Raw genomic sequence first — 17,537 nt, 5'->3', positions numbered from 1 at the left:
CATTTAAAATACATAACCTAATTTTAATTTTTCTGTAATGTTTAATCATGTAATTAATACTTATTAGACTTATTTTAGCATGATTTAGTACTTTTAAATTATGATCATTTTCATTATGACTTATCAATTTGTAATATTTATTTTATACGATTTCATTATTATTTTTTATTGAATATTTTAGTGTCATCACCCATCTCATAGTTGTGTTATTTTCTTAAGAAATACCTTAGATAGTTGTATTTTGATTGGACTTATAAATAAATATTTGGAGCACAAGTTAATTATATATCTGTATGATTACTTTACCGGAAAATCCAAAAACCTAAAAAAACCTGAGGTTTATTAATTTGGATTGATTTAAAAATTTAAAAATCCGATACAAATGGTTTGGTTTGGTATTTGAAAATCCCGAACCAACCCAAGGTTAAAAAACTCAAAAAAAAAAACCCGAGTTTTATTAGTTTGGTTTGATTTATAAATTTAAAACTTTTACACAAATAATTTGGTTTGATATTTGAAAAACCCGAACCAACTCGATCGTGTACCCCTAATATAAATAATAAAATCTAGAAGGTTTGAATTTTAATTGTTGATACAATTATTTATTCAAATACAAAGTTAAAAACATTTTGTCCAGTACTTGATTAATAAAATTAGTATAGTAAGACAAATCATCTTAAAGAATATTGCGTATTTCTTTAAGAGGAAATATTTGTGTCAAAGTACTACTATATGTCGTTTAAAAGCAACCTTAAACGACGTTCCAAGTATTTTTTTTTTTTATTCAAACATGGTGTTCATTATTTTTATTTTATTTTTCACGTTTCGTTCATGAATTGATGTCATTTTGTAGCAGAAGTCTATAATTGTGTCTTTAACCGTTTTACTTTTATTATTTTTTGAGCTATGTTGAATTCAAAGTTTTGATGATGGATAAATATTGTACAAAAATGAAATTCTTAACATGTCATAAATAAGAAACTATAGTGTTTATGATTGACAAACGACTAGATATGAATCAACGCTTTATCATGTCTAATAGAGAAACTGGGTTGCAGAAGTTTTATGCACAAAATGAAAGATTTAAGTCCTTCACAGACAACTAGAGACGCCTATTGATCAATGAGTTTGAAGCGGATTTCAAGTGCAAGAAGGATTTATTGAGAAATTTAGTTTATGGCATAAACTCGTGGATCAAAGAACTAGAACTCAACATGAAAATATTACTATATTTGAACAAAAAGAAAAGAGTCTTGAAATAATGAAATTAGAAGAAACCATATGAAGGCTTTCTTGATAGAAATGGTACATTGTCTGTTTGACACACAAAGCTAAAGGTACTCGTCTACAAAATTTTGTCGTTCCAAGTAGTTTGAGAGGTCAAGAAAATTGACAATAGCTCTCTCCTAAAGGCTTTATATCACAGTTGCTGCCAAAGTCCTGCCTAAGAATATAGCAAGGCTCCTTTAACAGTGACTCAGATCACATAAGATGTCCTCAAAAGAGAACCAATACTGCAAATTGTGATGTAGATTAAGATTGGCAGCTCAATGATATATGAGATGGTGCACCACATAAGAAATCACATTAGCCAGACCTCCACAGAGAGCTTTGGTTAATATTACTTGCTCAAAGTATTCCCAAGTCAAATTTTGACGGTATTCACACATGAGATTGATCACATATCCAGTGAGGGTACAAGGGAAATACTCTTCTTGAGGGTTTTCCGTGCTCGCCAGTGAACAGCTGCTGCAGTTTCTGATGTTCCCATCTGAACAGTAGTTTTAAAAAAAAAAAATCAGCACTAGATGATTACTCATTTATCCATAGTCCATGACCATGACTAACAAAAATCTCCACAAAGTTGGAACATAATAAATAGCAGCAGCAAATACTTCCACCCCCCACGCCCATTTAAGAAACCTCCCCACTACCTTCAACAATCGCTGGATCATAATCTTTTACAAAAGCATAGGTAAATAATTAGTGGCACAACACACATCATTACTTAAACTAATGAGAGTCAATTAAACAATGCCTTAAAATACTACAAATGCTACTCGACTCCAAAGGCAAAGGAGGATAATTCTTGAATATGTCACTATTAGTAGATCATATAACAACAAATATATTGCCTCATCATATATATATATATATATATATATATATATATATAAGGAAACAAATTTGCAACCAAATACAAATTCCAAATATATCTAAAATATAAAATATTAGAGAGAGGACATCAGTATTTTTTTTAATTTTATGCTCATCGGCATGATTCTTTACCATGAACCAATCGAAAATAACTGCTGTTGCGCTGACAATAAGACTTAAGAACTCATGACTTATAACCACGCCAAGATGTGTGATCATTTAAAAGCTTAAATTGTAAGAGAGAAGGCACTTGTTCATTTTAGGTTTACAATTGGAGTTGAAACAGCGCACACCTTTTTCCTCTAATTCCCAGCATATCTCTGAACATTTTCTGCTATTTGTTTTAGTGAGAAAAATAATGTGTTCCCCAAAGGAGGAGGAGAAGGAAATATCGTGTACCTTGATTTCCATATTATAATAGTCTTGCCACAATCTGACATCTTGATCATAAGTTGTAAGTGCAGTTTCAAATAGTTTTCGGACATTTCCAAGACTAATCTTATCTCCACTAGACGCAAGGTTCAATTCCAGCTCAATGCAATTCCTGTATAAAGAAAGTCCTGGATGCGGTAAAGCAAGAAATCTGCACAAGGCAGTCAATGTCAGTCAACATGTATCTATTGCTCTTTAAAGAACAAATGAAACATCATCTATCATCTCAGCACCCCTAAATTTGATCTCACACATCTGAAGAAGTTTTGATTAAATAATACTGGATAACAAAGTCTAAAGACTGGAGAAAACCCTTATATCTCTCAACACCTGGAAGTCCTTGAATTTTAAAGGACCCAATATCAAGTAAGAGTTGCACCAGGTTAATCTTTTTGATACTAGTAAGCAAGTGAACAAACATGGTACCTAATTACCTAAACTAACTTCAGAAAACGACTGATTAGCTAATGCAATAATGAAGGACTATGATTTGTTCATAAAATGATCCAGTTGGAAGAGGGTTCATTTTATAGACTGTATTCCCTTAACCTAAAAAAAGTGGGCTAAAGATAGATGTCAGCACATTCTTACCATGCTCTTAAACAAATCTTTCTTCAGGTTAACGTACAGGAGCACATTCACTATAACAGAACAGTTTATCAAACATAGATGTTTGCACTATATATACATGACTATAATCAATCAGCAGTAGCATACCTCTTATACAACTCTCTAGCACTCCCAAGTCCATCCCTTTGCAGAACAAAATTGACGATGGTAGTAGAGAGGGAAAAACCATCATCACTTCCACCATCTTTGGCCAGTAAAGATATAGAAGTCTCAACCAACTTGTCAAAGAATTTCTTATGAGTGGAAAAATATTTGAGCGCCTGCATAATATGTAATGTAAATGGATCTTAAGAATTTTTTTGGAGTAAATGGATCTATGAAGTTCAAGCTTATAAACATTCCATTCATTCGACACTAGTAAAACTAAAGCATAGAAAGAGATCAGACAGAATGGCATGTAACAATATTGCTTGAAAGAAAAATTAAAATGATAAACAAAGAAAATTCTTGTGCTTGATCAAAATACCATGGAACTGGCTCAAGAGGTCCTATTTTTATTTTATTTTGGCTCAGAGACCTTCCATCCTAACAACTACTGAGAAAATAATGTTTCTGTTGGGTAATATTAGTTTAGTTTCACATAGACAAGGACAAATCCCGCACTTCTTATGAATGCAACTCTATCCCCAAAAGCATACACAACCAATAGTGAAACTGTGATGCCTCATGCATCCATCATTTACTTGTACATCTCTAACATGCTAACATGCTCAACAATGTAACATGCACTGAACTCAATGGGATCTGCCAACAAATAAGCACTCCTCAGACTTGCATTACATATGTAATCACATGAAGCACTCAACAGATGCTTCCCTATTCTAAAAAAGCAAAAAGCAAAAAGCAAATAGCAAATTAAAAGCATAACACAAATGACAGTGAAATGGTGTAGCCATGTGCATGTCTCAACCACTGATACATCTCTAACATACTCAACATAATGCGCACTGAATGGAATCTGCTGAAATATAAGCACTGCCCTGACTTGCATCTTATATGTAGTATTGTATCAAGCCTCAATGCTCGCAAAAGGAATCTATTCAAATAGCAGAAGTGTTCTTTTAAAGAAACACTATATTAATCATCAGTACAAAGATAGTGAATTTACATGTTCAAAAAGAAGCACAAGATGTATCCTTGGTCAGCTTACAAGTACTCTATAATATCTAGTAAGGATTCAGCTTCATCTATAGAAGTACGCCAAAAATGTAATAGCAGAAGAAATATTGATATATGCAACTGGAAAACAAGATCTCATATGTCACAGCTAAGTCAGAAGGAGCAATACAGTTTCTATCACCATCTTATAATGCATGAAAAAGACTCTAAACAGGGAAAGGTTTAAGCTTTGGCCTACCATAAGCCATATAGTTTCTGCTTCTAATATGGGAAGTTTCAACAAAACACTTCTCAGGGGTTCAAAGATAGAAGACAGAGCTGCCTTATTTGGAGTACAGTTCTTCTGGATAAATCTCATTTCTATTGAGAACCGTAAAGCCCATAGCTGCACTGCTTCTGAAAATTTTCCAGAACACAATTTCTCCGCCAAAGTCTTAGCTTCATCTACTTTCCCAAGTTGCAGTAGAAAAGAAACATGCTGGCAAGCAAGATCTTCTGTGATGCACCCCATGGTTTCAGCCTTTTCATATACTACCAGGAGATGTGAAATAGGATCCATAACATGACTAGCTGTACTGAAGAGCTCAGAAGATTGACTTCCCTTATTTTTAAAACGGATGACATCCATCAGGAACTTTGCATAACAATCAAACATTGAAGCTGAAGGCACAATTTTTAAACCCTCCTCATAAACCTACAGAATCAATGTGGGTAGTCTTGTCAGCAGGGTACAGATATACACCATAAAAAGAGAACTGCAGATAATGAAATCTCCAACCCCCCCACCCCCACTCGAACCCACAAAAAGAGTATCAGAATTTGTCACTCAAGAACATACAGTTGCCTGCACCTGCTAATGAACGAAGAAAGTTATACAGGATATTCTGTAAAACAGTGATTTACTACCAGTGCACTGAAAGAGTGAATCAAATCATAAAACTAAAGGAAAGGAAGATCTCAAACAGTAAAGCACAAGCCTCGTAATGTTTCATGTGCAACCAAAGACTTTTGGTATATGTCATCTGATTTAGGCATTGGAGAAGTATAACATTGTCCAAACAGTAAAGTTCAAATAGCCGCTCTGCTGCACATGAAGGAACAATCTTCCAACCAAACTAGAAGACAGACTCTCAGAAGGGGTAATTCCAGAATTCATGCCACTTTTTCCTTAGACTGGAAAATTGGAGTAAACAATGATTGAGGATTATTAAGGAATTAAGAACCTTCATTTATAAATAGCTTTCCTAAGTTTCTGGCAAACATATGTCCTTTTCACGTGATCTTAGACATGAAAGATCCAGAAATTATCACATTACAGGCAATACAGGAATTAGATTATAACATCAAAATCGAACAGGTGGATCAACAAAGGTTTAGTATTACCTGAATTGCTCTGCTTAACTGATCAGCTGTCATTGCTTCAGTAGTCTCTGGATTATTAAGATCAATCACTTCCTGTCTTGCAAGCCAATCCCAATATTTTGGTTCTTTTGAGAAGTCCCGTTTCATATCAGCAAGTATTTCATTTCGCATATCTTCTGAATGACCTAAATCTGTTGCTTCTAGTATGTCAAGAAACTTTGTTCTTAAACTGAAACTGGAAGGGAGGGCTTTAATAGAACCACCGTAAACTGTCTGAAGAACACTTAAACCTTGTTCCCTAAATAAATCTAATTTCTCCTTCGAGTCTCCGTCGTGAAGGTTGGATAATTTGTCTTCCTCTCTTTTATCATCAAGGACAATAAATAATTCCTTGTTCTCATCTCTCCACTGTTCCTCTTTAGCACTTTTGCCAGAACGAGCTAGTGTTCCCTCATCCTCTCCTAGCACAACTTTGCGGGCCTTTAATTTATTCAGGTATGTAAGCTCCATTCGGAGATATTCTACCCACAAATCCTCAGAAGTTGGACATGCTCTCAAGCCGCTATGCATTAGGGCACGAGCAGCAGCAGCATTTAAGTTGCTATCGAATTCCCAAGCTGCAGCATATATCCATACTCCAGGCACCTTAGGGTGAAACCTGATTACCTGTGCAAGGGCCTATTGAAGAACAAAAGGCATAAGAACAGCATAAGACACCCGAGAGCACAGTTTCTCAACATTTAATGATTTTCATAAATATAGGAGGGAAATCAACACCAGATAGATTTTGCCATTTTACCATGTTGCAAATGATCATATGCAAGTGCATAAATACAGGTAAGAGAACCAAGGATTAAGAAATATATACTGTTTGTTAAATCCTAAGAGAAGTTAAAGAGTTGAAAACTAGAAACTTGACCACAGAACAGACTTAGTAAACCAACTTAGTAATCAAGGTTTAGTGTGTTGACTGCCTTGATTTACAATTATATTCAAAATACACATTTAAAGCCTGCAGCTTTGGATTTTTATGTAGAAAATAAGTTCATCAAATTCACTGGTTTGCAGAAGGGGCAAAACTAATACTCTAAGGACAACCCTCAATGCTTAAAAAATGGAACTTTGTCAAATAAAAGACATTTTAACATAATAAGAGAAAAATTAACTGCCCTTCCATTATACTAATTATCTTATCTTAAGTTTTTTTATTCCCAATGTTTTAGAACTAGTTTGCTCTCTAATAATATATTAATCTCATCAATAATCAACTATGCCTCAATGCCAAATAACTTTGTTATATCATTCCATTAGTAAAGAATTACACACATTTTTAGACAATTTAGGAACTCTCTAAATGACTGGATTATAAAATAATACCTACGTTTAAGTATAAAACACGAAAATTGAGCTTCCAATTAAACAAGTTTCTGCAAAGGTAAACGTACCTTCTTCATTCGACCATTCCTTCGCTCCCTACAGAACTCCAAATACTGAAACCAAAGCTCTATATCTCCCTTAAACCTAGTGGTGGCGAGCCGATAAATCTCAATAATCCTGGAAACTCCAGCATAATCTGAAACAGACTTTTTCAACTTTCTATCGCCGGTTGTTTTCATCTGAGCTTTTTTACGTAGAAGTCGTAGAGAATCGAGACTTTTCTCATAGTCAATGTATGCTACAAAATCCTGCTTCAATGGACTAGGTCTCTTCAGCCTGTACTCAAATTTCCGGCGCTGTTTCACTATTTCCGCTATTTCCTGGCGGCTAAATAGACCACGTTTTTCAAGGTCGTCGAGCTCAGGGAGCATACGCTCCAGCTTGAACTGTACAACATCCGCCATAGATTTTCTTCTTCTTTCCTTTGTTTCCTCTTCTTCTTAGTCAGTTGAAGGAGTTTGTAGTAGAAACAGAGAGAGAGAGAAAAGAGAAACAAGCGGAGGGTTTGGGAAGAAAGAAGTTCGGAATACATTTGTTTGATTTCTAATCCGGCCCATTAAAGATGAATATGGGCTTGGCAATCCTGTTGATGGATCTAAGTACTTTTTGATTCCCTAACCAACGTGTAGGGGTGTTCACGGATCGGTTTTGGATCAGTTATTGATTAAAATTAAAATCAAATTAACTTAATCGGTTTTTAAATTATCAAAATCAAACTAAATCAAACATAATATACATTTATCAATTTGGTTATTATCGGTTTCAGTTCGGTTTGGTTCGGTTATTTGGTTATTAACTATACTCAAAAATAAAAGTAATGGAAAAAAGTGATAACAATTCATTCAAAATGAAAAAATAGTTAGCAACTGACATTTTAAAACTTTCAATCTCTAAATTTACTGTGAAAAAAACTTCAAAATTCACCATTTTGGCCTAGAAGGAAGAGACATTGATATTTCTAGTCCCACAAAGAATTGTCATAGACACATATCTACATGAAACCAATAAGATAAATATTTTTGTCTTGGACATTTTTGCTTTTATAAATAGATTAAAATAAATTTTGATGAAAACGTATGTAAGATCCTTAAAATTGTTTGTAAAAATATTATATTATCTATGTATAATAATAAAATATATGTATATAATTTATCAGTTCGGTTCGGTTATTTTTTCGAATAAAATCAACCCCAAACAAAATAATAGAGGTTTTTAACAATCTAAAACCAAACCAATCTCAAATAAAAATGGTTTGTTCAATTTTACGATTTAAATTGGTCTTTATCCAACCCATGAACACCCCTACTAACATCGATTGTGCTGCAATGATGAAACTGTTTTACCCTTAATCAGATGTCTCGAATTCGAACTCTGGGTATAGAAAAAATCTTATTTGGAGCGTCACTCCCAAATGGACCGTGCATTGCACGATTTGGATTTAATCGGAGTCGGACACCAGGTGGAATCCCCCCCTCCCCCTTCCCCCCACCCCCAAAAAAAAGAGTTTTTATTTTATTTTTTAAAATGAAAAATTAAAAGGAATAATGACCATTAGTTCATTCGACTAACAAAAATTAACCAAATTATTAGTTTACTATTCATTCAAACATTGTACTAACCAAATTCACCCCAATTATTAGTTCATCGTGTGATCTAGCTTCGCCCAATGTCGGTAGGATTTTGATATTCTTTTCATAGTTAAGGCATGACTATCTTTATTTGGATTTTATATAAGACTTTAATCATTTCAAAATTAAGTAATTAATTCACAATATATGTTGTTTGTTTGTGAGTATGGTTGGGGTGAATCTTTCCATTTTATTTCTAGGTAGGTACTTTAATTTTTTTCTCTTCTTTTCAAATGGAGCTTATGGTTAGAAGAAGCCCATAATAATCAGCAAAAGAGTACTAGCAATTATCATAGTTTCTTTCTTATAACAGATGAAAAGAGGAATCACTTCGATAAAGTATTAAACGATATGAACACTTTCTTGCTCTACAAATTTAGCTTGGTCTCCGTCCCCTTTTTCTCATTTACGTGATTCTAACTCTTTCAAATTTGTATTTTTTCATACCCTATAAAAGATTTCTTAGATCATTTCGATGACGATAAGTAAGAGTTCGCAAATGAGTTGTTCCATGGAACTCACCTCTAGTGGGGAAGCATAAAAAATAATAATAATAATAGTTTTTGCTTATTTGATGATAACTAACTTCTTGAAGCAATATTTGTCTTTTTAATGAAATGTACGTGTAATGATTATCATGAAAATCACCTTTATAAAAGTTTGTCGATTCATGATTTAAAAATTCTCACATCGTGCATAATTAACAAACAAATCGCGAGCTAAATTTGCCACAAACATGAATCGTTTTGAGTGAATAATATATTAAAAGAATTGAAATGTTGAGAGGATCTTATATCTAAATTTTAAGACTATTTAAAGGAGATTTGAGTTGGCTGAGATTGAAAAAATTGATCTGTAATATATATTTTACTGTATCAATAATGTATATATATATATACACATCTTTTATATATAGGCATATAGCTAATCATCTATACATATCCATACTTTATATATACATATCGATACATTATCTATACATATGACCATTTTATTGAAAATAACTTTTATTTGCATGTATTGCTAATTTTGAGCAATTTTTTGTGCAAATGAAAATTTGTCCTTTTAAAAAAAGCATCTTACACAAATATGCCGCAACAAAAAAAAAACCAAATTCAGCTAAATAGCCATATATAAACAAAATATCTATATTGTATAAATAATATACAATCATGTATATATAACGTATAATTATGTACGAGAGATGAATATATATTTATATAAAGTGTTATACAATATCAATACATTCATATACAATATTTAAATACTCATTTATGCATTCTAGTGAGATTTATAGAACAATTGCCTCAAATAACCTCAAACATCATGGAAAACTTTCGATTTTGATTTTTGAAATCCATTTTCTCAGGTTTCAGATCTAAACTTTACCCTCTTTTGGGATATCTAGGTAACGTGAAAGAGAGAGAGAAATACAAAAAAAGAAGAAGATAAAAAGCAAAGTAATGAGGATAGGAGAAAGGCAACTAATTGAACTATTTTTTTATAATTAGCTGAATGTCAAAATAAACGTACCATTTAATTTTCTCCAAAGGGATAGGAGAAAGACAACTAATTGAGTCAAATTTGATATTAGCTTAATGTCCAAAAAAAGCTTCGATATTAGTAATCTTTAGCTTAAAACAACAAAGAATGAAAGAAGAAAGCATATACCGGTAATGGAGATTAATAGATTCAAAGAGGAGAGTTGTATAACGATTTTATGGGTTCGACAGTACTTTGAGTTCAAAATCCCCTAATTGTACTTTAATGGGGAAGGGGGTATGCGTGTAAATAGATTGGGTAAGGGGTCCATTAAGGGTAAATAGCTTGGGTAGGGTTTAATTTGGGTAAATAGTTCCATTAATTATTGGTCGTATTTGTATAGTTTTCCCTTTTTTAAATATGCAGGCCAATTGCGTATCATATAATAATATATGTTTCTTTTAGTATAGTTTTATGTGTCGTCTAATTTATCGTTATATGATTTGCAATGGTAAGTGAACAAATCTGAATCTGGAAATTAGAGAATACAAGAACTCAAGAAAGGAAGAAGAACAGAGAGTATTGATTTGGGAATTTTTATCTGTATTGAAATTGTATTGAAGTTAATTTGCTTAAGTTACTTACAAGTATATATATACACTATTCATCTAACTAACTATGCTGCCAGCTGGCTAACTAACTTTACAACTCATTATCTAACTAACTTTACATATCACTAACCAACTAACTTGTACTGCTCTATAGCTAACTTGTACTGCTCTATAGCTAATTTGTACTGCTCTATTGTTTATGTTACACTAGAATTCTCAATAGTAAGCTTCCACGTAATACTCTGATTCTTTCAAACCCAACACTAGGGGTGTTCACAGGTTGGTTTGGATCGGTTATTGGTCAAAACCAAAACCAAACCAACTTAATCGGTTTTAAAATTATCAAAACCAAACCAAACCAAATATAATATACATTTATCAGTTTAGTGATTATCGGTTTCGGTTTGGTTTGGTTCGGTTATTCGGTTATTAACCATACACAAAAATAAAAGAAATAATTCATTTAAAATGTGAAAAAAGTGACAACAATCCATTCAAAACGAAAAATAGTTAGAATGACTTAAATTACTAAACTTTCAATCACTAAATTTACTATCAATAAAGCTTTAAAATTCACTATATTGGCCTAGAAGGAAGAGACAATAACATTTTCAGTTCCACAAAGAATTGACATAGACACTCATATACATGAAATAAATAAGATAAATGTTTCATTTTGGGCATTTTTGCTTTCAATAAGTAAATTATAAAGAAATTTTAATGAAAATATGTATACGATCTTTAAAATTGTTTATAAAAATAATATATTAAGTATGTATATTAATAAAATATATGTATATAATTCATCGGTTCGGTTCGGTTATTTCTTCGGGTTTTTTCAAATAAAACCATAACCAAACCAAATACTATCGGTTTTCAAAAATCCAAAACCAAACCAAACCAAACCCAAATAAAATTGGTTTTATTTTACCGGTTTGGTTTGGTTTTTCGGTTTGGATCGGTTTTTATCCAAACCGTGAACACCCCTACCCAACACTTGACCACCTATAAATTCAACAATACCAATTTTAGGGTAAACAATCATTTTAATGTTATATTTGATATTTTGATGATAATTGTTTTATTAGGAAAATATTTTTTTATTGGTTTTAAGAGTCGCAACTTAATTTTAAAGTAAAATTAAGAAAACTATTGTTTTCAAAAGACTTTACAGAGAACCTAATAAAAACTTAAAAGGGGTTCGGGTTCTTATTAGCATTTCGGAAAGGGTTTGAAAGCACCCGAAATGCCCGCTAATACGCGGTTATCCGGTAATTAATTATTTGACTAAAATAATTTAACTTAACTTGAATTGTAAAATTGAACTTTTTTAGTTAAGACCATTTTAAAAAGGGATAAGGAGAAGTATTGCGATATTATCTAAGTTAAACATTTTGATAGATTATGTTTCAATATTATAGGGAGCGAGTATTTAATTAGTTAATTTTTAGAAGATTAGTTTAGAATGACTATCTTTCGGGGAATTAAACCGTAGTAACCTTAAGACTAACAACAAATATCGACAGATAAACATATATAAAATAATCAGTAAAGAAGGAAATTTGGGCCCAAGTCTGGTTTACTGTTCGCCTGGGCCAGTACTTGGGCCTAATCTTGTTTTGGGTCGAAGGTCCATTCGAATCACCTACACCTGTCTTAGTCTAACATAACAAAAAATATTGTTCTTTGGGCCTTAGGCCCAATTTTTCCATCTGTCCTAATAATTAACAAAATAATAATAAGCAAGACAAAGGAGGGGCTTAGGCCCAAAGTAACAAAATACAGTTCATGAGGAAGAGTGGGCCTCTTTAAGCCCGTTTTCTCATTTTTCGTATACACTAGGTGTATACTAGTGTATAAAATCTCGTATCAACTCCAAATCTTGTTTGTCAATTTTTTAAGGACTTGTTCTTCGATTTTAATGATCGGCTAACTCGAATAAAAATTTGAATATAGGCCTCCGTGGCCCAAAGAAAAATGCGAGGATAAAGTCCGCAAGAACCCGGGTAGATTTCACATGCAAATGAAGAGAACGAATTAGCAAAAGAGGAAAGTGACATGGAATAAAGAATGAACTGGCAAAAGAAATTAAAAATAAGACCAATGAAGTTACCATCCCACAACTTGAATTAGCCAAGAAAAAGGACATAAATGTGTATATATAAAAAAAAGAAAAGGGTCAATGATAAAAATTCATTCACTAACTTCAAATAATGAAAGTGAAAGTTACAACTTGTCTCTACGTAGCAAACGACAAGAGTGGACCACCTCGAAATTTAAAAGCAACAATGGACATTATACCTTATAATGCTCCAAGAATAACTATTAAACAATCAACTCAAGTCATTTCTGGAGAAACATGATAATTTATAAAAAAAAAATTCAGCTTCCGGTTGCTTCCCGAATTAAAGACAAAGCATGTTTGAGTGAATTTCGACAATGCAATTTAACTTATCTCTAATAACCGACTAATCTGTCAAAATTAAACCGAAGATAACGACCAACTAAGACAAGTACATTTTTCTTGAATATTTAATTATGGCATTAGATTCACACAATTTGCTATTTACAAGGTAAACATGCTCATAATTCGATCGAATCAATTGGTTTAAATCAATCACCGTAAAGATGCTCAATTATAGATTACATAAACATGCATATCCTAAATTTGTGGGTCCAGATAGTTGACAATATGGTGAAGTTGTCTTACATTTCAACTTTTAACAAGTAAAACATATTGCCTATTATTTCAACGTGAATTTCTAGTTTCCAGTGAACAGCCATAAGCATCAAAAAGGTGGAGACTCTTTTAACGCATTCAAACTTGTTCCAACATCAAATATTAAGAGAAACAACAGTAGGGGAGGTGATGACAAAATTTATATCAATCTATCATTGGTCCCCATCTTTGTATCAAGTTTAACAAATAAGTTCAACACAGATTCTAAAAATGCTATCAACCAACATGCTGATAGGAGTAGGAAAATAATGCATACATCTCAATGGAGATTCAATGAAAGTAACAAATAAAGAGATAAAACGAGTAGTAACCAAAATACGACCTTCGAACTCAATATAATAGTAAATGCAACACGCGTACTTGGAATGTAGTCCCCTTATTTCATTCGTCCAACTAGAGGTGAAGGAATGAAAGATAGGGTGTCAAATATTTAGCAATAAAACAGATTTATCGATATTCGAGAAGCAAAAATGGGAAAATAAAACTTCGGGTAGGATAGCAGAGAAAATGCCAATACATTTCCAAAGCTTAACTCGATACTATGACTAATCTCAGGGAAAACCAACCAAGAATATAAGTCTTGTACATTAGTTTAACAACAGCTAAGAGCCAATAACCACCAGAATAGTAATTTCCCAATATTAACAAAACAAAATAGAGAAAAGTCATCAGAGGAAATGGTACCTTTTTCGGGCAGCGAGCTGAGACGAGAACGAGCAAGGCGGCAACGACCTCTTCCACACGAGCTCCGACTCGAGTAGCAACCAAGAAATCCAAATGAAACCAAACGAAGAAAATTTCCCAAAATTTAAGACTTAGAGAATTTATCCAAGGATTTCTTTAAAATGTAAAATCGACTATTCAAGACCTTTAGTAAGCTATTAAAATGTGACCAATTTTCTATGCCCTTTCTCAATTTTCTTCCCACCCTTTTCAATTTTTTACCCCCTCCAACAGTGAACAGAAGCAAATATATAGCAAGGAACTAGGGTTCAAAAATTTTAGGGGGGAAAAGGGATAAAAAAATATGAATAGAAAAGGCCTATCTCGAAATTCAAATTCGAAAAACCTTTCACCATTTTGGCTAAACATCCTTTTTCTCACATTTCGTCCCATTTCGGAAGGGGAAAGGGGATGGATGGACTCGATCCTTACAATCGTCCTGGACGAGCAACGTGGAGCGATCTCACGCTAGGAGGACGATTCACGTTGCTGCTACAGATGTTTTTTGCAGCAAAACTCGGCTAGAAACAGTACTATCAAGAGGGATGGGAGGAAGAAGACAAAGGAGACGCAGTACTACCCTCTGTTGCTGCTTTTCCGTCTATCTATGTTGCTTTGTTGTGTATTTTCACGCTGCGTGCTTTTCCATTTACTTCACTGTTTGGATTGTTGTTGGAATGTTTGGATCTCTTTGTGAAGAAGAGAGCTGGGCCGGGTCGGTAGAAAGGGCTGTTAGCAATTGGGATTTGGAACGTATGCCTGTACGTATTGCTGTTAGTTTGAATTTGGAAGAATTGGTGGGCCAGGGGTTAATTACATTGGGCTTGGATAAATTTGGAAATTATTTGGGTTGCTGGGTTTAAGGGGAGGTTAAAAGGGTTAGATTAGGAATGGTTAAATGAGTTTAGATTATAGCCAATTGAATTAAGCCATTTCGAATTTAATTAATAAAATTGGCTACAACTCAAATAAGATAAATTAATATTAATTAATTAACGAGCTTCTTAATCTTAACGAAATAAAATAATCAATTTAATTATAAACTAAATGATTTTAAAATATAAACTATTATATAACTAAACTACTTTTAATAGAATATTTAAAATAAAATCTTTTCGAGGTGATTTCCAAATATTTATAAAATATACTAATTATAAATATATAAAATTACATGAAATATATATTATTTATAAATTATGAAAATCGACCAAAATCACTTAAGATGACTTTGCAAAGTATTTGAATTTTATAAAACTAATTATTCTAAATCGTTTGGAAATTAAGAAGCTCGTGAATTAATTCCTATCGGGGAGGGTCAAAATTGGGTGTCAACAACTGTCCCTCATTTTACTTGGATTGATGCAAGGAATCCGAGAAAAATGAAATTGACTAATCCAATTTTTGACCGACCACATCTTCATCTTTTGGAAAAGGAATTTGGTGCGGACTTTAAGAATTATGGCCAAACCCCAGAAGTGAGTTTCCTACATATCTCAGGCTATATGAGAATTCAGGCCACTTGTAATTCGATACGCTTGATTTGATGCACAATTTTGAAAGAACTCAAAAACCATCCCGATACCGTATTATGAAGGGACCAAAATGCTCGAGAATAAGATTTAAGAGCGAATGTCGGAGTACAACCAAGTTTTCAATACTGACCCGCCTACATATCCCTCAACTTAGGGAATCAGGCTGCTTGTAGTTCGACTCTATCGGTTGAAGAGGAAATCTATCATGCGAGATAACCTTTGGTTCTGAAAAATGACAAAGTAAGTCGAGTATCAAAAAGAGGCTTGCAACCTCTTAGTCATGAATGTGGTGCACTTCGCACCCATAATTAAGAATTTACACGGACATAATTCCCAAAACTCTTGGTGCATTTTGTCACTCAGATTGGAAAGATGCTTCCGGTAGAGACAAAAAAACACCGGATGCAAAACTGAAATCGATAGACCCAAAAATAAACCCACATGCCTTCTGATAGGGGTGTGGTGTGATTGTGGTGGAAGTCGCTCATTTTCTCGTGTCCTAAGAGTTTGACACTCCTCTTTGGACTATGTCCCAGTTCACTACTAAGAAAAAATGTTCCACGTTATGCTGCAACCTAATTGATGTCGTCCGCACCTGTGGTTTGTTTTGAGAATTCATCCTCTTGGATGCTCTCGACAAAGATTGAGATAAAACTCATTAGCATAAAATGCAATTCAAATGTAGGGATAATGTCTTTTACCATGTTGACACTTAATTGCTCTCCTTGAACATTTGGCGTCAACTCCATCGGGTTCGACGCAAAGCAAATAAAGCTAGTGTTTCATATTTGCAATATAATCTCCAATGTACTCTTCCTTTGATTAATAAAATAGGCTGATGTAATATGTTGACAGTTCTCTTGACGTCGTTGTTGCTAATTCTCTTGATGTAACTTTGTAAAGAAAAAATGATGCAGTCGATGTTGATCTTCTTGTGATGTGTAAATCTTTCTCTTGCAATGCATAACTTCTTTTCCGCGATGCATGAATCCTTTTCTTGCTATGCATGAATCTCTTTCCCGCGATGCATGACTTTTCTCTTGCTATGCATGTTTTCTTCTTCTTGTTATGCATAAATCTCTTTCCCGCGATGCATGACTTCTTTTGCTATGCATGATTTCTTCTTCTTGCTATGCATAAATCTCTTTGTCGCGATGCATGACTTCTTTTCCGCGATGCATGACTTCTTTCTCTTGCTATGCATGATTTCTTTTCTCGCGATGCATGACTACTTTTTCTTACTATGCATGACTTATCCGCGATGCATGACTTCTTTCTCTTGCAATGCATGATTTCTTTTGATGACGCCGTCCTCGGTACCAAACGGAGATAATGCTTACCGAGCAACATAGGTGATCTTCTGGTGTATTTTTTGGGTGGCGGTATTGCCTCAATCGACAATATAAATAAAAATGACCCTCAGAGTAGTGGTATTATCTCATTTGATAATACGATATAAATGACTCTCCGAGTAGTGGTATCGTCTCGTTCGACAATAGAAATAAAAATGACCCTCGGAGTAGTGGTATCATCTCATTTGACAATACGATATAAATGACTCTCGGAGTAGTGGTATTATCTCATTTGATAATACGATATAAATGTCTCTCCGGGTAGTGATATCGTCTCGTTCGACAATATAAATAAAAATGACCCTCGAAATAGTGGTATCATCTCATTTGAC

The 17,537-nt window shown here is 33.4% G+C and overlaps 1 protein-coding gene across 1 annotated transcript; it reads right to left on the bottom strand.

The window, feature by feature from the left end:
- Nucleotides 1-1,209: 1,209 nt before the first annotated feature.
- On the bottom strand, nucleotides 1,210-7,657 carry LOC125834557 (uncharacterized). Its single transcript, XM_049513698.1, has 6 exons — nucleotides 7,146-7,657; nucleotides 5,722-6,378; nucleotides 4,577-5,032; nucleotides 3,307-3,479; nucleotides 2,557-2,740; nucleotides 1,210-1,771 (listed from the first exon to the last, which is right to left on the bottom strand). The coding sequence occupies exons 1-6, from the start codon at nucleotides 7,539-7,541 to the stop codon at nucleotides 1,679-1,681; spliced, it is 1,959 nt and encodes a 652-aa protein (XP_049369655.1). The 5' UTR covers nucleotides 7,542-7,657; the 3' UTR covers nucleotides 1,210-1,678.
- Between the last annotated feature and the right edge of the window lie 9,880 nt (nucleotides 7,658-17,537).

The sequence above is a fragment of the Solanum verrucosum genome, unplaced genomic scaffold (assembly GCF_900185275.1).
Source record: "Solanum verrucosum unplaced genomic scaffold, falcon-dt-bn FXZP01000287.1, whole genome shotgun sequence".
In the NCBI taxonomy this organism is placed as follows: Eukaryota; Viridiplantae; Streptophyta; class Magnoliopsida; order Solanales; family Solanaceae; genus Solanum; species Solanum verrucosum.
Note: the sequence above shows the minus strand (reverse complement) of the source record. Positions and strands in the feature narration are given on the sequence as shown.